Source organism: Eucalyptus grandis, chromosome 7 (assembly GCF_016545825.1).
Source record: "Eucalyptus grandis isolate ANBG69807.140 chromosome 7, ASM1654582v1, whole genome shotgun sequence".
In the NCBI taxonomy this organism is placed as follows: Eukaryota; Viridiplantae; Streptophyta; class Magnoliopsida; order Myrtales; family Myrtaceae; genus Eucalyptus; species Eucalyptus grandis.
In genome coordinates this window covers 51,271,048-51,291,342 of record NC_052618.1, presented here as the reverse complement: position 1 = coordinate 51,291,342, position 20,295 = coordinate 51,271,048, and the positions used below count along the sequence as shown (strand labels likewise).

The 20,295-nt window shown below is 38.4% G+C and overlaps 2 protein-coding genes across 4 annotated transcripts; both read left to right on the top strand.

Moving 5' to 3' along the window:
- Positions 1-1,981: 1,981 nt before the first annotated feature.
- Positions 1,982-17,548, top strand: LOC104454073 (ubiquitin carboxyl-terminal hydrolase 13). 3 transcript variants are annotated; one of them, XM_039316443.1, is made up of 32 exons: positions 1,982-2,143; positions 2,367-2,442; positions 3,016-3,160; positions 3,265-3,422; positions 3,823-4,088; positions 4,164-4,382; positions 4,772-4,880; positions 5,057-5,172; positions 5,559-5,657; positions 7,265-7,374; positions 8,167-8,241; positions 8,571-8,649; positions 8,739-8,885; positions 8,967-9,047; positions 9,138-9,257; positions 10,613-10,735; positions 11,339-11,413; positions 11,574-11,662; positions 11,734-11,842; positions 11,923-11,991; positions 12,115-12,222; positions 12,681-12,736; positions 13,815-13,992; positions 14,106-14,207; positions 14,317-14,388; positions 14,602-14,667; positions 14,778-14,843; positions 15,132-15,215; positions 15,338-15,451; positions 15,641-15,715; positions 15,859-15,945; positions 16,932-17,548. In XM_039316443.1, the coding sequence occupies exons 1-32, from the start codon at positions 2,114-2,116 to the stop codon at positions 16,971-16,973; spliced, it is 3,345 nt and encodes a 1,114-aa protein (XP_039172377.1). In that variant the 5' UTR covers positions 1,982-2,113; the 3' UTR covers positions 16,974-17,548. The 3 variants fall into 3 exon arrangements, with proteins under 3 accessions (XP_039172377.1, XP_039172378.1, XP_010067102.2); XM_010068800.3 differs by having other exon boundaries at positions 1,983-2,143; positions 2,367-2,430; XM_039316444.1 differs by lacking the exon at positions 8,739-8,885.
- A 1,343-nt stretch (positions 17,549-18,891) lies between these two features.
- LOC104454072 (very-long-chain enoyl-CoA reductase) lies at positions 18,892-20,290 on the top strand. The gene is made up of 2 exons (XM_010068799.3): positions 18,892-19,262; positions 19,622-20,290. The coding sequence occupies exons 1-2, from the start codon at positions 18,951-18,953 to the stop codon at positions 20,090-20,092; spliced, it is 783 nt and encodes a 260-aa protein (XP_010067101.1). The 5' UTR covers positions 18,892-18,950; the 3' UTR covers positions 20,093-20,290.
- The last annotated feature ends 5 nt before the right edge of the window (positions 20,291-20,295 follow it).

The window sequence follows — 20,295 nt, the reverse complement described above, 5'->3', positions numbered from 1 at the left end:
CTTGTAACTACATAAATGATATAAATGTGTTACAAAATGTCATTTTTATCGTCTCTCGTTTTTTTAGTATTTGCAAGTCCACACTATAAGGCATCATTTGCTTATTCATGGAAGATGGTTTCATGTCACGGCCGTGAATAAGGAAATATTCTTATAAAAGAAACAAAGGAGTATTCTATATATATATGCGTGTGTGTGTAATGTATGTATATTCCCATGCATCATTCAATGGATTTAGTCATCTGACATCGATAATCTATCATAGCTAACCATAAATATATATGCACTCACCATAGGCACAAAGAAAATGCATTAATACATCACAAATTGTTCACATCACGTAGAACCAATCGCAAATTGTAAATGCAATATCTTGATCAACAATTGTGGGACACAATTCGCAGAGAAAGTTTACAACAAGTCGTGGGATTGGTCTAATTAGACATGGCTACATGCCATCATGCTCGTGATTTTGGTATCAAATTAAACAATAAAATAAAGTAAATTTAAATGATAATCAGAGCGCTTATAGCTAAACCCTGTATTCGTTTATATTTTCTCCATTGCTCGTGCCTTTCGGGTTTCGATCCCGGGTCGGATCGGTATCAAAATTAGCCGTGAACGTGTAAAGGGGAGAAAGAAAAGTTCCTTGTATTCATTCATCAAAAGCATAGCCCTCGAATGAGGTGGAGTTACACTATTGTCTGCTAATACTATTGCAACCTTTTTGACTTTAAATAAAGCAAGACCGAATAAAATTTAAAAAATTAGAAAAATAATAAAATATTTAAAAGAAAGGAAAAAGAACCTTCCTAGCTAAGCTTAGTCGACTGAGATTGGGAGAAGACAAACTGATGGCGGAGCAAAGGCAAAAGTAAAATTTCCGTTTTATCTCATCCTGTTATTATAATAAAATTGTTATCCCACAGTCTTTTATAATTTTCTTGAGAGATCGTGGGTACTTTTATAATTATTATGTGGAAATAAAAAAGGCTACCTAAAGCTTCTTCTTCTTTTTTTTCTTTTAAATTAAAGGTAACTCAAGCTGCCTTATATTGGGTAGGCAACGGAGCAAATAACACTATTCAATCCGAAAATTTGGGAAAATTTCGAGTATGTCAGGGTGATTTTTACCTATTTTAATCAATTGTCCCTCTTGAAGTTTCCATACTTCGCCTCTGGCCATTTCAGAGGTGTGGATATAGATGGGATGGGCTTTGCCGATTTTCGAATAATAAAATGGTCTGTGTTTAATGATCGAAATGAATGAATCGAAACTGTAGATATACTTTGAAAGCACTTAGCATTTTTCTATACATAAGTTATTTCATACCAAGTATCTACAATAGTGAATCGCACCTCACATTACTTGGATTTTAGAGTGATTGTGTCCACAATCGCTTTCGTCACATAATTTGAATAAATTTTATTGAAACTTCCGGAATAATATTTTGCTCTAATACCAATGAGGGGATCCATTCTTAGAATCGAGTAAGTCGATTGCTATCTCATAGATTTTATGCAAACATTTTAATTACAAATTACCCAAATATTTAGTTCAAAATATAACATTTTTAACTAGTTGAGTTGCATTTGTCAAAGGATCATATCAAGTTGATAATGAGATGTTTAGAGGGACATGAGGTAATTGGGAAAAAAAATTCCAAGTCAAGAACCTTTTTCCTTTTATTCCTCGTACGTGACGTGACGAGTAAGTACATTATTTTCGGAAATGAACCGCCGACATAAGTCCTATGGGGGAGAAATTAATCGTTTCCCCTCATTTTGCGAAATTTATCGAATATTTCCAAATTTTCCGAAGAAATAAAAAGAAAAGGAAAAAAGATAGAAGAAGAAAAATAGCTCTCGAGTCTTCGCCGAGATTGCGAATCACGGCAAGAAACGGAAAAATGGACCCCCCGAAAAAAAAAGAAAAATCGAAAGGAAAAGAAATTGCCCAGTGAAATACCATGAGGTAATTTACGTTGCAGAGCTTCTCTCTTTCCCTCTTCATCATACTTCGGTCCGTACATCATCACCTCTCTTCGCTCTCCAGATTCAGCCCGATCGGCGATTCCGGAGACGCCCGATCGCCGCCGCTGCCCTCCGACCGATGACTCTGATGACTCCTCCGCCGTTAGATGTAATCGCCGTCCTCCCTCCCTCCCTCTCTCTCTCTCTCTCTCCTTCTCCGATTTCGTCACTGGTCCCGACTGCCAATTCGCCCCCCTTCGATCTCTCCCGCGATTCGTTCCCCTTCGCGATCGACGCCCTCCCTCTAGCTGCTCGCTGCTTGCCTAGGGCTCGCGTAATCCGATCCGTGGTCTCACGCTTCACTTCTCGTGTGGTGCTTGTCTCTTTTGCAGCAGGAGGACGACGAGATGCTGGTCCCGAACACCGAGTTCACCGAGGGTCCTCAGCCCATGGAAGGTACCGTTCCAGGTCTCTTTTTCTTTTTTTCTCCTCTTTTTTTGTTTTTTTTTTGTTTTGGTTTCGGTTCGCAGTGAATGCGTGGGAATTCTGTTCCCTCTTCCGGTCGGTTTGCGCTCCGCGCATTGAGGCGAGGGATTTGCATGCTTTCGAGGCTAGCTGCTTGGATGAGGTTTTCTGGAAAGCGAGGGATTGCCGGATCGGTGTTTGTTTCGCTTGATCGTCGAGTGAGCTTGGAGCATTTCGGGAGGGTTGATTATATGGATACTGGACTCGTGTTCCTAATTATAGTTCTGGGAGCTGCATTGAGTGGCTCCGTACATGCTTCATTTTTCTTTTCGGGTAGCCTAGAAATCTGAGGAAAGAGTGGCGAGCAGAAGGTTTGATTAGTCTGTCGCTTGTTGTGCTTGTGGTTTTGTAAAGTTTGGAACTTGCTTATGGTGACATGTAGTTGTAATGCTCTTGGAGGCTGAGTGCGTTGTCCTCTTTTTAGTGGCATATCGGCTTGAGATTTTCATGTTGTATATTGTGCGTTATTTCTTGTTTTTGGAGTTGCGTCGTTAATGTTTGGTGTTGGTTTTGTAGTTCAAGCAGATGCTGCAGGTACAGTCGAAACACAAATTGCTGATGATCCCCCATCGGGGAGGTTCACTTGGACTATAGAGAACTTCTCAAGGCTTAACACCAAGAAGCTCTATTCTGAAATCTTTTATGTTGGCGGATACAAGTGGTATTTAGCTTTCTCCAAGTTTCCTTGAAGTTCTATTTTAAACAATCAGCAGTTACTTCGGTTTCTTTAGTTTGTAAGATTTTATTTAATCTTATATTTGGTAGGCGAATTCTTATTTTCCCAAAAGGGAATAATGTGGACCATTTGTCAATATATCTGGATGTTGCGGATTCGGCGGCCTTGCCATATGCTTGGAGTAGATATGCGCAGTTCAGCTTAACTGTTATTAATCAGATTCACAACAAATACTCTGTGAGAAAAGGTACTAGCTACATTGACTTCCTTTGGAGTAATTTTCTTTTGCCAATTTAGTTCTCGTGCTTCACTTTGATGCAATAAAGGATTTTTCATTTTCTCATCTGCGTATTTATTAGATTTGCATTCCTATGGATTCCAAAATTGCACTGTATTTGGACTAAGTATCTGATTTAATTCAGTCTGTGCTAAAGAGTTAGTTGATAAGTAGTCCTCTGCCCGAAGTAACACCTGTGATTGGGGATCTTGTGCTCATAAGCTGTGCTTAACAGTACTAAATGTCATTAAATGCTGAGGTTAAGTGGCATTGTCTTTCCATGGTTCTCATATTGGAGTCCTCATATTGTTCTTGTTCTGAATTGAGAAAATATTCTTGAGCTTCATTTTGCAGTCTTTTGATTTTGCAGAGACACAGCACCAGTTCAATGCACGGGAGAGCGATTGGGGTTTTACTTCCTTCATGCATCTTAGTGAATTGTATAATCCTAGCAGAGGTTATCTGGTGAACGACACGTGTATTGTTGAAGCTGATGTCGAAGTTCGTAGAATAGTCGATTACTGGTCACATGACTCTAAAAAGGAGACTGGTTATGTTGGTCTTAAGAACCAAGGAGCTACCTGTTACATGAATTCCCTTCTTCAGACATTGTATCATATACCTTACTTCAAAAAGGTAGCAAATGCACTCTCATTCATCTCCTTTTAAAATCATAATTTGGGAGATATTCATCTGGACCTGTGGTTTCAGGCAGTGTATCATATGCCGACGACAGAGAATGATATGCCTTCAGGAAGCATACCGCTTGCTTTGCAAAGTTTATTCTATAAGCTCCAGTATAGTGATACCAGTGTAGCGACAAAAGAGTTGACGAAATCCTTTGGGTGGGACACTTATGATTCATTCATGCAGCATGATGTGCAAGAGCTTAACCGGGTTCTCTGTGAAAAGCTCGAAGACAAGATGAAGGTATGAGTTTTGGTATGAAAAATCTTTGCGTTTGTTGTTATTTATTTGCTGTTCTGGGTAAAAAGGCCCAAGAGAGGACAAAAGGAAATAGTGAAAGGAGGAAGAGATGATAGCAAGCAACTTTTTGTTTCTTGGCAGAGGAAAATAAACGAAATAACTGCATGAAATTTCACTAAGTAATCTATCTTTATTATCCTTGCAAAAGCTTAAAAAAGTCAAAGTCTCTCCCTTCTCTCCTTGAACTGGTAGTGAGAACCGAGAATGGGATTTTTTCAATTTGTAATTTTTTTCTGGTATTTCCTGACCTTTTTATTACATTTTATAAAGATGGACCGGCCTATATTTGTCCCTAGCTTCAAGTATGCAGACCTGTCCTTTCATCTGTTTAGGGAACTGTTGTGGAGGGTACAATTCAGCAGCTGTTTGAAGGTCACCACATGAACTATATTGAATGCATAAATGTGGACTACACATCAACGAGGAAGGAGTCCTTTTACGGTATGTATTCTTAACTCGTAGTCTCTGAAAACATGGGGAATTTTGATAATGGAAAGAAATTTATATATAGAAATCAGAGTACATATAGCGTGCCACAAAAAGATGTTCTTGCAAAAATTATCGCTGGGCATTTGATTTTTTTTTTTCCCTAATACAATTTGCTTGTGTGAAAATAGATCTTCAGCTTGATGTAAAAGGCTGTCGAGATGTATATGCTTCTTTTGACAAGTACGTGGAAGTGGAGAGACTTGAAGGTGATAATCGATATCATGCCGAACAACATGGTTTACAGGTGAGACAGCATCAATTATGGTTGCTTCAATTTTCATCTTCTTTTAACCTGTTTATAAAAAACTGTGCATGAATGAAGCGGAGTATAGTTTCTTAGAAGTTCCATGCAGCAATCATAGTTGCAGCCTTCTGATGGTTTTTATGATTAATAATAAAGGGTCACGTTTGTGGTTTTTATTTGTTAGTGATATTTGTTAGATAGTTGTATATGTTTTGACTGGTGTCGAGAATCACTTCTCTTTCATCCTCTCTTATTTTTCCTTTTACCTGGCAATAGCTGTTCTCATGATTATGGAATATGTTGCTTATGCTTGACTGAATGAGTATTGTTGTGATGAAATATGTAACCTTTGAATTTGCATGAATACTTGCTTGTACATTTGTCAGGATGCGAAGAAGGGTGTACTATTTATAGACTTCCCCCCTGTTCTTCAACTTCAGCTAAAAAGGTTCGAGTATGATTTTATGCGGGATACTATGGTTAAGGTTAGTCCTCAAACTTTTGTTGCCTTGAGCGAAGACTGATGCTGTGTGTATCTTTTATTGTATTGTTAGATAAGAATGTCAGACAGAAATCTATAAGGCAGAGAGCTTGGTTTGATGCTTTTCTCTTGTGAACCATGTAGATTCAGAAATCGGTGCCTAGGGGGTGCTGGCTAATTTAAAAGTCATATAAATGCTACATCATTGACAGGACCTGTTATTGATGTAGACCATTGTAAATGAGCGTTTACATTTCGACTAACTGAGAGATGCAGATAATCACCTTTAATCAAGTGTGTCATTGTCCTCACAGCCCGGGGAAAATTTATTTTTTGGGGGTTCATTCAAGACTGATCAAAAGAAAGATAAGAAGTAACTACCTCATAATGAGGGTAGTCCACCAGGAATAGATTTCAGAGGTTTTTGGACAATTTTATGAAATTAATTCTGATTAAGTCAAGATTTTGTATGGCTTATCTTGTCAATGAAAAGCGTTGAGAGTCAAGAAGATGCATTTCTAGCATTAAATTTTACGAAGGAGATTTTAAGCTTCACATGTGCAACATTCTTGTACTTATACTTTGGCTATAGTGAATAAGCTTCACATTTGCGACTTTTTCGTGCTTTTATTTTGGCTGTTCTGAATGGTTGAGTCCAAATCAGGACTCTGCATGTTACTCAAAAATTTAATTCCATTGATTGCATGAAGTTAGCCCCTATTGTCAATGACATGGAAAATGAGATATCTGTCCTTGGTTTCCTAAGGTTGGAGAAAGCTAATGTGATATCTAACTATTAATAAATTAAGACAAGAAGAACAGTAATAGTATGACTTCTGAATTGCTGATTTGGTTTTTTTAAATCTAGGAATTATGGTGATAGCAAATAGTAAATCTTATTTTGCTCAGTGTCTCTTTTTGCATAAAGACATCTTCCATTTCAGAGTAGTCGGGTTAGAACATTTTTTAAAGTTCCACTGGCCCATAAATCCAACTTTTATGAAGTGTATATTCATATGAAGAATTTTTCTGTTTATGTGGGATCAGCTTTACATTCGTATGCAGCATGACGTGCTTTGGGTTGACTTGCATAGCTTTTAGCTTCAACGTTCTGTTTTTGCCACACTGTTGAAGTCACCAGTATTGGGAAATGACTGAAGCATTCAGCTTTAATCTTGCTGTATCAGCTGTAGCTATTGTGTCTGGCCTTTCTGACATGAGAGAATCTGAAACTTTATTTTTAAAATTTTTTTAATCTGATTGAATGAGGAAGAAAATTTCCTGTCTAGAAGTGATCCATTCAGCATTGTGATTTTGAAAGTTGGAAAGCTGGTTGCTTGTAAAAGCTTATCATCATTGAAGGTTGAATCTGATGTGCTTTTATATTTAGCTTGTATGGAGGTCAATTGGCTTTCTCCTGTTTTTTGGAATCTAAATTTTATCTCGGTGTTCATTGATTGACAGTAAGTATGACAAGTTATTCGCTTTTTATGACCGGTCATAGTGACCATTGGATATCGAGTGGAGGGTCTTTAATCGTGCAGCTCTCTATTCTCATGTTTATAGCTCTGTGGTGGATAGCTGATGGTTCTTATGTTCGACAATAAACAGATAAATGATCGTTATGAGTTTCCTTTGCAACTTGATCTCGATAGAGAGAATGGAAAGTATTTGTCACCTGAGGCTGATCGGAGTGTCCGCAACCTGTACACACTTCACAGGTATTACTAACATTTTGTTTCAGGCTACCTTGTCGGTGGCTGCTTGCAATATCTGTAGCTACTTTATACAAGATATCAAATGCTATACCTGGTTGAATTATCCGAGCATACTCTGCTGATTGAAGAAAAATTCCTGTTTAATTGTGACATGCTTATGAAGCTATTTTCTAATACCCCCCCCAAAAAAAAAAAAAAAAAAAAAAAAAAAAAAGAAAAGGAAGGAAAACTTACAAAGCTTTTTCTGTTTCTTGGCTGATTTATTATTTAGTACAGCATCAATTCTTCATCTAGCTTCACAAGAGGAAGATTCTTTCCTCTTCCCTCTTTTCAGCAATAATCCTCCATTCAGTTTGGGATCCGAGGCTCTCTGTAGCAGTGGAATATTAATTTGATGTATTTAAAAGGATTTAATGAACACATGAAGCTCAAGAGTGGATAGGTGTTTCATTGTTCACAGATTCCTATCGAGTGAAATAAACTTCTATGGTTGATTCTCCTTGATTATCTTTCATTCGCTCAAATTAGATGCATCAATAATTTAAAATATTTTAGTAAACATTCCTAGTTTAAGGATTATCCTTTTGCTGTGATTTTTGCCATGTTTATTCATTAATAAATTATATTATGGCCAATGAGTCGTCATTTTAGTGTCTCAATGCTAAACACTATATTTTGTTACTTTCGGTTGAGCTACTTACAGATAGAAGAAAACATTTGTGTTACTTACTCTTTGCGTTATCATGATTCAACAACAGTAGCTAATTTTTTTTTTTATAAATATATTGGTGGCAGTGTTTTGGTTCACAGTGGCGGTGTGCATGGGGGACACTATTATGCTTACATTAGGCCAACCCTCTCAGACCAGTGGTATGCATCACAGTTTTTGAACTTCTAAGTTGCTGTTGTCAATATGACCATTTTATTACTGATCGTCTGTGTGGAAAAAGATTGTTGTATTCTGATTGGCAAAACATGGAATGTGCAGCCATATGCACTTTATTTGTTTCTGTCTTCATTTTGGCAATCATGTAACTGCAATTTTGTTATTTGAGGTTCCTTAATGTACATGTTGAAGGTTATGCCTCTCGAGTCGCGTACCTGCATGGTGCAACCATGTAATTGATTATTTGCTTTCTTATTTTTCTTCAGATGGCATATTTTACCTTTGATAACTTGGCAAGGTTTGCTTTATGTAGGTTCAAGTTTGATGATGAACGGGTGACAAAGGAAGATATTAAGAGGGCGTTGGAGGAACAATATGGGGGAGAGGAAGAGGTATTTCATTCTGGACATTTATTTGATCCCTTCATTTACTTGTTGTTTTGTTCTTGATAGCTTCCTGCTCCGCTTATTGCATTCAACAGTTACCACAAACAAATCCTGGGTTCAACAGTTCTCCATTCAAGTTCACAAAATACTCAAATGCGTATATGCTAGTATATATACGTGAAAGTGACAAGGACAAAATTGTTTGTAGTGTGGATGAGAAGGACATTGCTGAGCACCTTAGGGTAAGGCGTTTGCCATCTATTAAAAATGGGGTAACTTAATAGTTATGATGCCAATGATGCCAAAATATGGTTTGTCTCCAGATAAGATTGAAGAAAGAGCAAGAAGAGAAGGAAAAGAAGAGAAAAGAAAAAGCCGAGGCACATCTATATACCATCATAAAGGTAAATGTCTACTGGAGAAATTGCATTTTCTTGTAATGTGGTCCCTTGCCTTGGCTGCGTTCAATGAATGTACTACACCGGCAATGCTAGGTTGCTCGTGATGGGGACCTACATGAGCAGATTGGCAGAGACATATATTTTGATCTTGTGGATCATGATAAAGTACGAAGTTTTCGTATTGAGAAGCAGAAGTCCTTTCAGGTTCTCAAGGTACTCACTGTCTCTACTTTTTGCTCGTATAAATTGTGAATGAACTCTCCACTTTTTGATTGTAAATTGCAAATCATCTATTTGCAATGTTATCATTACAAGCTTTCTGCCTTTTGAGGATGGTGTGCCCTCGTATGTTTGGAATGACGTAGGGTAGAACCATTGCATGAGCATGATATAAAGACATAATATTTCCTGCTGAAGGGATTTCTGTACCCTCCATGCTTAAATTTCTTGTTCATCAGGATCCGCCACTACCCAACACAAACCAGTATTCTATGCTGTTGATCCTCAATTTTGAGTTTTAGTTTGTAGTTGAAATCATATCAATTGACTCAATGAATATATCTTTTCTGCATTTGTTTATTTCACAGGTCAGTTAAAATGGTGTAACAGTTTTTTTATTCATTTTAATTTCCATTAGATTAGAATTTTTCATGAAGCCTTAGATATTATGCTCTATTAGTCTCGTCATGACAGTAACTATGAGGTGGATTTGAAGTCATTTATTCCTAATTAGAAGGGAAGCTGGTATTTTTAAGAAGGCTTTGAACTTGAAGTGGACTAATAAATGATTTGAAGTCACTTAATGTTCTAAACAAATGCTAAGCAGGATAAGGGTTCCTTATTTTCCGACTCATCAATTGTCCTCCTATGTTCATACATCCGTTTACTATGGCTGAAGAGATAGCACAAGACGAAGGCAGAAAGATGGGTGGATTGAAGTATCTGCATTTCCATTTCTTCTCAAAGATGGTATAACCAATATTTTGCAATATAGCGAATCTGTTGGTGGTCCCAATTAATGGCATTTGGCCAACTACTTACTGGTTTGTGGCACTTTGATGGTTCTAGTTACTGAAGCTGATTGCGCAGTTTCCATATGAGTGCATGGAGATGTTTGCAAATCTGCCTATCTTTAGTTTTTGTTATGGATGTAAATTGCACCTTGAGCATTTTAGTTGAAATCCTTCTGCTTGTTTTTGTTATTCTTTCTACGTTTCTTGAGTACATTCATGCATGTTAATTTGTAGGCATTGAGTCTGGTTGACTTAGGTTTCTCCAGTGCTTGTCGTATCTACATTATGCTGTGGTGATGGCATGTAAATTTGGGTGTTGACATGCTTTGAGTCTGTGACGGATCTATCTCATGTTTACTCCACAATAGGTGATCGTGGATATCCTTACTTTTACTCGTCCTTCTCCTTAGTTCTGTTAGATGACCACTTGCTGCAGGTGTTCATATGCAGCATCCTCTTAAGGTCAAACTGCATGGCATTCTGGCATCCCAACTTTTAAAATACCTTTTTGTTCTCCTCTTTTTGTTGTATTATCTAATTTATGTTTCTTCTTAGGCGGAAGTTTTTAAAGAGTTTGGCATACCTATTGAATGTCAACGGTTCTGGTTGTGGGCAAAGCGGCAAAACCATACATATCGTCCTAATCGGCCACTGTTACCTCAGGAAGAAGGACAATCCGTGAGCATTTTATTTAGATTTTAAGCCTTTTTTTCCTCACTTCGTTAGGTCATTCTCCTTTCTAGCTGGCCTCTATTTTTTTTGCCGTGATTGCAATATATATACTTATCACTTCAATTTAATTGGTTTGCTTTGTGTAAAACTTCTTTTAGTCATGCTGGGGCTTAATAGGAGGTTGATAGAAACTAGAAATGCTGACTTGGTCAATGTGTTGTGATAAGTTGGTTAGCATTTTCAAATTGTTAGATCTTGAATTAACACTTCATTTAACACTTTGAGTTGTGTTGCGACATCTATATTTTGGTGGGCACAGGTTCTGTTAGATTGAGTCAATCTTTTTCTTGTCAAGGTGAAATATCATATTTTTGTTTTGGCTGCTCCTCTTATGGTCGTGTATACTATTGTAGTTTGTGCTCTTAGGTGATTTTTTAACTGTCACTTGTGTTGGAAGTTAGTGGGCTGATTTAGAGAGTACCTTTTAGTTGGGCGAAATGTCCACCTCTCTTCTGAGTGTTATTACAAAGCAATATGATTTGTAGGATGACATTATATTTAAATGCGGTGCACCACTTCTATTAACAAGGTAAGTCTGGACTGCTGTAGGTTGGGCAATTGAGAGAAGTATCCAACAAGCAAAGTGCTGAATTGAAACTGTTTCTGGAGGTAGAATTGGGGCAGGTAATCTCATCTTGTCTACTGCACTGTACTTCTCTTGAGGTTGGGTAGCGATTTTTTTTTCAGTTATTCTTTTAAGCAGTGAATCCATAGTTATTATTGACTTGGCTCACTCAAATAGATCCTTATAGATGGAACTTCACTGATTTTGTAAATTATTCAGGACTTGGGCCCTGTGCCACTGCTGGAGAAGCTTAAAGAGGAAATTCTTCTCTTCTTCAAGCTCTATGACCCTTTGAAAGAGGAACTTCGGTACTGAAAATTTCTGGAATGTTATTTATATGAATTAAGGACAGACGCTTATGCTTTCTCTTGATGTTTAGGTATGTGGGAAGGCTCTTTGTAAAAGTAAATAGTAAGCCAGCTGAAATACTTGCAAAACTAAATGAAATGGCTGGTTTCTCTCCGGATGAAGAGATTGACCTTTTTGAGGTTTGTTTGTCCTTATTGATTATCTGCATTCTCTTTGTACTTGGTTGTATAGTTGGTGACTGTTTCATAACCGTGTTCAGGAGATCAAATTTGAGCCTAATGTCATGTGCGAACATGTTGATAAGAAGCTCACTTTCCGTGCTAGTCAGGTATGTCTTGGATGCACTGAATTATCTCCTTTTTGGACTCTTAATTAAATCAAAACTTCCTACTTTGGTTATGTAGTTAAAGTCATTGTTTATCTGATTCATTCTTGACATCTCTCTCTATAGCTTGAAGATGGAGATATAGTTTGTTATCAGAAGTCTAAAGCTAGCAGTGCTGAACAATATCGCTATCCTGATGTTCCAGCATTTATGGAATATGTGCACAATCGTCAGGTGGATAAAGATTCTCCTCATTCTTCTTTTTTACCTCCGCTTTTTTAATCATCTAAAGAAAACTTCCACCAATGGTCACCTGGTCATGCCGGCTAATTTTGTTTTGAAGGACTAATTGAACTATGGTAACTGGCCCAGTTTAAGTTTCTCATTCCTCTTGTTGCCAGAGGGCATTAATTCATGATTTGGTAATGATTGATTTTACTATTGAGTTGACAATGGTTCAGAGTAACAGTGTGAAGCCTTTTTTTTTGGCCTAAACAGTGTGAAGCCTTTGAATTTGACTATTTTAAGGAATTTTCAATAGCATAGAGTCAATGTCAAATCTACTCCAATGGTTGTGATTCTTGGCTTAATTTTGTACTCTGTTTTACATATATTTTATAAGTTTGACACAAGTGCATTACCGGGTGGTGCTAGCTACTAATGTGTTGTGACATTCATTCGTCCAATCCCAGGTTGTTCGTTTCCGATCATTGGAGAAACCCAAAGAGGATGAGTTCTCGCTTGAGTTGTAAGTTCGTGAATTGAATATATTTGATCTATGATAGTTGCCCAAGGAAGGGGTAGGCCGCTTGAATGGCATGATGACTGATTGACTGATACAAACATACATAACCTTCTTCTGAAAATCATGGGTTTATTTGAGAAGGCAAAAGATGTAAAATTTTAGAAAATGGAGTCAAATGCTAAATGATTGGTACAATTAATTTATTAGGACACAAATGGGGACCGAAAAAATTTCATTGTGATAATATACTTACATTATAGAAGGAGATATTCAAAGTGCCAAACACTAATATATGATTAAAACTAAGGGTAGTTTTGGTTGTACTCAATAAATTCTTGTGATGAATTAAATGAGTTGAAGACAATAAAAAACTAATGTTATTTTTGTGTGTCATAACAACTTAGTTAGAATTGAATGTATTCAGACAAGTGAAACTAAAACTGAACACAAAATTATCTTGATTCTATATATGCATGTGCAGTTATTTTTGTGGACAATGGGTGTTACTTTGATTGGTCTGTCTCCCCACTTTCCCACAATTTTCTTCATGTATCAGCTCTATAATCATTTCCCAAATGAAAAAGCTTCACAATGAACAAACTTTAGAACACTCGTAAAGCTTCTTGTCAAACAGTATTGAGATCTATGTTAGCTTATCAGAGACTTCTAACTTTTCTAATATTCTACTTTCACATCGCATTACTGGAATGCAGTTTTTACAAAGAAAATATTGTGGAGTGTTTGGTTCATCCTTATCACGAGCCAGAAAGCGCATTTGGCCTTTTCATGAGTTTCTACATGAATTTCTACATATATTATTACAAAAGAAACTGATGTTGCTTTAAATGTTAATTTCGTCACGTTTCAAAAGATTTGAGGTGCCCCATTTAAAAATCTGTTTCCTATTCTAAAAGTTAGAGGAAAGCTGTACAAACACCTTGTTTTGGGTAAATCCCACTCTCTCTCTCCTTTGAGCCAAGTGTGTCTTGTCTGCATAGACGGGCCATAAAAGTGGGGTCAAGGGCTGGGATAATGTTTTCAGATTTTTTTCCACTTATATATATATTTTTTAATTTTGTAGGTCGAAGCTTCATAACTATGATGATGTCGTGGAAAGAGTGGCCCACCATCTCAGTTTAAATGATCCATCCAAAATTAGGCTAACGCCTCATAATTGCTACTCCCAACAACCTAAACCTCAACCAATCAAGTATCGAGGAGCGGAGCACTTGTGTGACATGCTTGTTCACTATAATCAGGTTTCCTTAAGACTGGTGTAGCTTTTGGGAGTTCTTTCAGATTTATTTGTTATTCTGTAGACCTTTGTGTTGTGGGAGCTGAAAGGGACTTTGCTTGTCTTTTATGTTGCTAGACTTCAGATATCCTTTATTATGAAGTCTTGGATATCCCCCTGCCTGAACTGCAAGGTTTGAAAACTCTGAAGGTGGCTTTTCATCATGCAACTAAAGATGAAGTAAGTGCAGTCTTCAGGATTTACATTTCTATGTTTACTTTCTATGTCTGTTTCCCTTGCTTGGTCCTCTATTAAAAGTGATCCCCCTAATAGGACCTTGTATTTTCAGGTTGTTATTCATTCCATAAGGTTGCCAAAACAATGCACTGTTGGCGATGTTATAAATGACCTTAAGACAAAGGTAATCCAAGAATTCCTTTTCTAAATATTTCTGCTTTTAAAGTCATAAATGATCAGTTCAAACTTCAAATCCACATCATGTTTATATTTGCAAGCATGAAGAGTATTTCCACTCTACATTACTTATCTAATTCATGTCTGCAAGGTCCATAATTCTTTCTTGCACATGTTCAGGAGGATTTTGGCTCATTTTACTAATTTCTCATTCATGCAGGTGGATTTATCCCATCCGAGTGCCGAACTGAGGTTGCTTGAAGTTTTTTATCACAAGATCTACAAGGTCATTAATGGGACCCTTGTCAAAGTGTTTGCTGTTGGAGTTGATTCTAATCTTTGTGTGCTATTTAATTTTCTTTTCCTCATTGAGAATTGCAATTATGTTGCTTGCAGATTTTCCCACTTAATGAAAAGATTGAGAATATAAATGACCAATACTGGACTTTGCGTGCAGAGGAGGTAACTTGCAAACTATGTTCATAAGCATATCCCTTCTGCTATTAAACTGCTCCTCCTCACACAGAATTTGTTGTATGTCCATCCGGTTTTTAACTTTTTCCTGAATCTAAATTTTGTTTTAATCAGTGGAACTTTGGAAGGTAGGTAGAAAAGCATATTAGATTGAGTAATTTTTTTTTTTTTGATGATTCTGTTGATGATCGCCCTTGCTTATGAGATCAGTTGTCGGTTTATCTGGGTGGTTATTAGGTTCCAGTAGTATGTTAACATCACACTTCATCTCTGCAGATTCCCGAAGAGGAGAAGAACCTTGGTCCTCATGATCGTCTTATTCACGTTTATCATTTTATGAAGGATACTACTCAAAACCAGGTGATGATGAGTGGACAGGCATATTCTTCCTTTGGACACTACTCAGATTTTTGATCTCATGCAGTTCTTCTCCATTGTGCCCTTGTAATGCTTGGTATTGAATCATTTTTTATTTTTAATAGGTTCAGAATTTTGGGGAACCCTTTTTTCTGGTTATCCATGAAGGCGAGACCCTATCGGATATTAAAGTTCGTATACAGAAAAAATTGCAGGTTCCAGATGAAGAATTTGCAAAGGTATAGTGTGTTGAGGTTAAGGTAAACTGTCTCATAATGTGCTCAACTGATGAGCTGAGATTTACTGTCAGGGTTGGCACTCTTGATGGATAGTACATAACGCATGTCATGCCTTTCTACTCTTCTTTTCATGATTCATCTCTATCACTGGCCCTCACATGATTCTCTCTTTTTCTTCTATAATGTCAGTGGAGGTTTGCATTTCTGTCACTGGGTCGTCCGGAGTATCTTGAAGACACTGATGTTCTTTCTACCCGTTTTCAGGTTCTCTCTCTCTCTCTCTCTCTCACACACACACACACACACACACACACAGAAAAGGAAATCCGACCATTTGTCTTCATGCTTTCTTTAATTAAATGCAACTTCTGGAGTCATTTAATGACTACTGCTCTTTGATTTCCTAGAGGAGGGATGTCTATGGGGCTTGGGAGCAGTATCTTGGACTGGAACATACTGATAATGCTCCAAAAAGGTCATATGCTGTCAATCAGGTAGTTTTTCACGAGCTCTGTGTATTTTTTTTTTGGGTAAAGGAATTAGGATATGGTTGATGAAATGATAAGCAAAGGACATATCTTTGAGGATCTATTCTCCCTTGCTTAGGTACTAGATGCTTTTTCCGAAATAGTCTATTGTGCATGATCAAATTCTGACCAGTGCAATGAACATCGAAAAATTGCTGTTTTCTCTTGGGGGACTTAAACGAAGGTGGGTAATGGCATGTTGATCCGGTCCCCCCCTTCCTCTTTCATATGCTTATTTGATAGCTGGGAGTGATACCGATGAGCCTTGGTGGCCTTTACTGAAAGGGAACGTGTTATAGATACAACCCAGTGAGGTTGCATTGATGGTTCAAGGAACAGGTTTTTTTTTTTTTTTTTTTTTTTTAGGAACAGAATTGAGTTGTGTGGTTTAGGTGCATAGAATGAGTTCGTATTCCGTCTAACACCAAGTGCAAGCAACCTTACAACCACCACTCGCCTGGCCTCAGTTACATTTTATTTGTATCCAATCCGCCTAAAGTGGGTTCCCCTTATTTTGCTCAAAGCTTCAACACTGGCCGTCAAATTTGCCTTCACACTTATCCTTGTCATCCTAAGTTCTTGCACTATACTTTAATTGGTCTGTCTCATTGCCCTTTTCTGTTATCATTCTGCTTTAGTTTGCTCGTCTTATCGCGTAGGATCTGCCCTTTCTACCTTTGATAGCCACGCTGATTCTCCATTGACCTGCTACTCTAACCCCACTATAACAATTTCCTAAGATTTTAAAATTTGCAATGGAGGGTCTTATGGCATTGTCGATTACTTCTAACATGATGGAATTATTTGGGCTAGATAAACAAAAACTCGATTAGTGTGACCTCTATGCAATAGCAGCGGATTGAAAATCTCCTTTTCCCTCTGCCAAATAAAGAAAATTCATCTCATAAAAAAATGGAAAGAAAAGAAGCTTATGAGAATGTTCAATTTTGCAGAATCGTCACACGTTTGAGAAGCCTGTGAGAATCTACAACTAGAAGCCAAGCCTCCGCTAGTTCATTGGATGTGTTGAGGGCAGTGACATCTCACGTTGTCAGGAAGGAGCTCCACATGTTCAAGCTTAGACTCTGCCATTGGAAGAGCTAGTGGTGTATTATGGCACGGTGCTAAAAGGACGTGATTGATGGATTGTGATAATCTCGATACTGGGCCTTCTTTTGCTGACCTTTAGGCATCCCTCTCTGAGAGGAGGTTGGTGGGGTTGGTTTACTACATTGTAATCAATGAATACCAATTTTGGGGTGGGTGTTGTATAGAGGGTATAGGTGTGTGTTCTTAAATTTTCAATTTGATTCTTTGTTTGTGTCTATGCCCCGAATGTATTCTAGTGTATGGGGGGTTTTTGTAAAATTGTTAATGTAGGATGCTGGTTCTTGTCTTCCAAGAAAAGCTTTACAGTCGGCCTGCAGAATTTGTCCCACCACCGATCCTCTCGACAGTTAGCTTGTTGCAAAAGAGGTGGTTTGGTCATTCACACTGCTTAAGAATTCTAATGTCATCATGCCATACTAAGATAGCCACGCTCCAGCATGTTCAATAGTCTTGAATTTTTAGTCTGCTGCTTTTAGATCTTTTGTGCATATGAATTTGATACGATGGCGCAGGTAGATCTATTCGGGCCTTGGTCATCTGAATCGAAGAGGATCGAAGGTGACCATGGGTTGACTATTTTATTGAGGATAGCAAATCTATGTGTCGTCCAAGTTCAAATTTGATCCCCTTGGTTGCTAGGTGCGGTTCCGCGGGAGTGAAATCATTAGTACCGTAGACCACGAAGCATATTTATGCAGAATTAGGTCTAAGAAGGTGGCAGGTGGGCCTCAAGTCGACTGTTGATTGACCGGGAATGTTCTCGTCGTCAGCAGTTCTAATTTGTCGTTTTACGTAACCATGATCACCGGCAAATTAGGTTGGTGCAGTGAGAAGGATGACGAGGCCTACGGAATGGTGTTGCGGTGGGTCGGGGTGGTACCATTTTTCGAGTTTCCATTTTCGACTTTCCGGGTGATGGTTGAGAGACGTATCAATGTCGCCGAGCATGGTTGAGAGATGTATCAATGTCGCCGAGCATCCTCGAGAGCTGATTTAGGCCTTACGGTCGAACAATTACGTGCTCTGCCTCCACCCAGTTATAAGAACAGATTTTTCACACGACATTGCACGTGAACGCGAGTTGAAATTTCGCGTCCGAACGCAAGCAAAAGAATTGTACATATAGTCATTACACCTTCTACTACTACCGACTTATTCTGTTGACGTAGTTGCGGGGGTAGTTGAGTTCTTATTTATTAGGAAAGAAGTAATCAAAATTTTTAAATTTTACTTAATATGACAAATTTATCTTGAATTTTTTTGTGATACAAAAAACTCAAACTTTATTGACTTCAATATATTTACCCCAATTCTATGGCTGAAGGCATTTTTGTCTTTTAATTTTTAATTTCTTCTTTTTCTTTCCTTTTTCTGTTTTTCCTTTTTTTTTTTTTTTTTTTTTGCTTCTTCTCTCTTCCCTTTGCCGTTGGCGGATGGAAGCTGGCTCAGGTGAGGGCGGCCCTCATCGGTGTCAGGGGAGGGAAAAGAGGAGGGAAGAGAGGAAAAAAAAAGAGAGAAAAGTTTTAAAAAAAGAAAAATAAAAATTAAAAGATGAAAATATCTTATAGTTTGGAGTAATGTGTCACGCAAGATAAGTTTGTGATTTTTTGTGTTACAAAAATATGTCACAGTTGATAAAGTTAGGAGTTTTTTTGTGTCATAAAAGTTCGAGATAAATTTGTCACGATAGGTAAAATTTATAACTTTTTCTTGGCATTTTTCCTATTTATTATCCACCAATAAATTTCAGCCTACGTGCACTTCCTGATCACCACACACCCCAATTCCAATTGAAACCAGACTCACCACCTGGCTATCAAAGAGTCATCTCGGCCGCCGCAGAGAAACACGCTAGAGAAGGGATGGTTATATCGACGATACTGAATTTCATATACCCGCCGCCTCCGTCGCTGTTCACGACGGCCATGTCGGTGGTGACCGCGGCCTCGCTGGCGAATGCGGGCTTGTCGGAGGTGAGAGGAGTTCACCTGCAGTACTCCAAGTTCACCCTCGCTGCCAACAAGAAAGTCCCGAGCAGGACCGGGATGTTGGTCCTCTACTCGCCAGCTTTCCTCGCAGGCCTCGCTTCCTTCGCGGTCTTCCCCGGCGGGGGCCTCAGGTTTCTGGTCCTCCGATCGGCCATCTCCCTCCATTTCTTCAAGAGAATCCTCGAGGTAAAGCTACAACTTTCTCTCTCTCTCTTTTCTATTGCTTCTCCAATTCGAGGCCGTTTTGGTTTTGGACAGACATGATTATGTCTTTGGTTTTTGCACTCTAGAGGGATTTATTCGTTGAGCATACAAGTGCCTTGAGGCACTCTTCAAGGATACGAAACCCTTCCTTCTTTGAAATATGTTAGCACTAGAGAGTAACGTGATATGTGGAATTCAGATTTGAAAACCCTTTTCAAAGTGTTGCAAAATGCATTTCTAGGACAACTCTTTTCAGTTCTCAAATGAAAAGGAAGCGGGGAATCCGGCAACTTGTATAACTTCTCGAGCAAATTCATTTCAACTACAAAACTTTTCCTCAGGTCTTGTTTGTTCACAAGTTTAGTGGAGGAATGGGTGTGGACTCCATGGTGCTCATCTCTTTCAGCTACTTCCTCTCAACCGCGACATTGATCTACTCCCAGCACCTGTCCCAGGGTCTTCCCAACCCACCGGTCGACCTGGTTTATCCGGGAATAGCGCTATTCCTGGTCGGGATGGCTGGCAACTTGTACCACCATATACTCCTCTCCAGGCTTAGGCAGGAGGGCGACGGAGAGTACAGGATCCCCACGGGTGGTCTGTTTGGCCGGGTCATTTGCCCGCACTACTTCTTTGAAGCCATAGAATTTGTGGGGATTTCGTTCATTGCCCAGACGGTTTATTCTTGCTCCTGGACTCTGGGCGTACTTTTCTACTTCCTGGGCAGGAGTCATGTCACCAGGAGGTGGTACACTTCCAAGTTTGAGGATTTTCCTGAAGATGTCAAGGCTCTTATTCCATACATTTTCTGAACTGGTGAGAGTGGTGATTGGAAGGAAACTGATCCAGTGGATTTCCGTTTGCAGCAAGAGTCATGCGCATTACGCAAGCTTACACCTGATGTTTCATTCTGAGTAAGATTGACACATAATGAATTTTGGAGTTGCTAGGGATATTGATATGACATCTTGCACCTTATTAAGAATCTACTCAATTACTGAAAAAGTTTACTGAT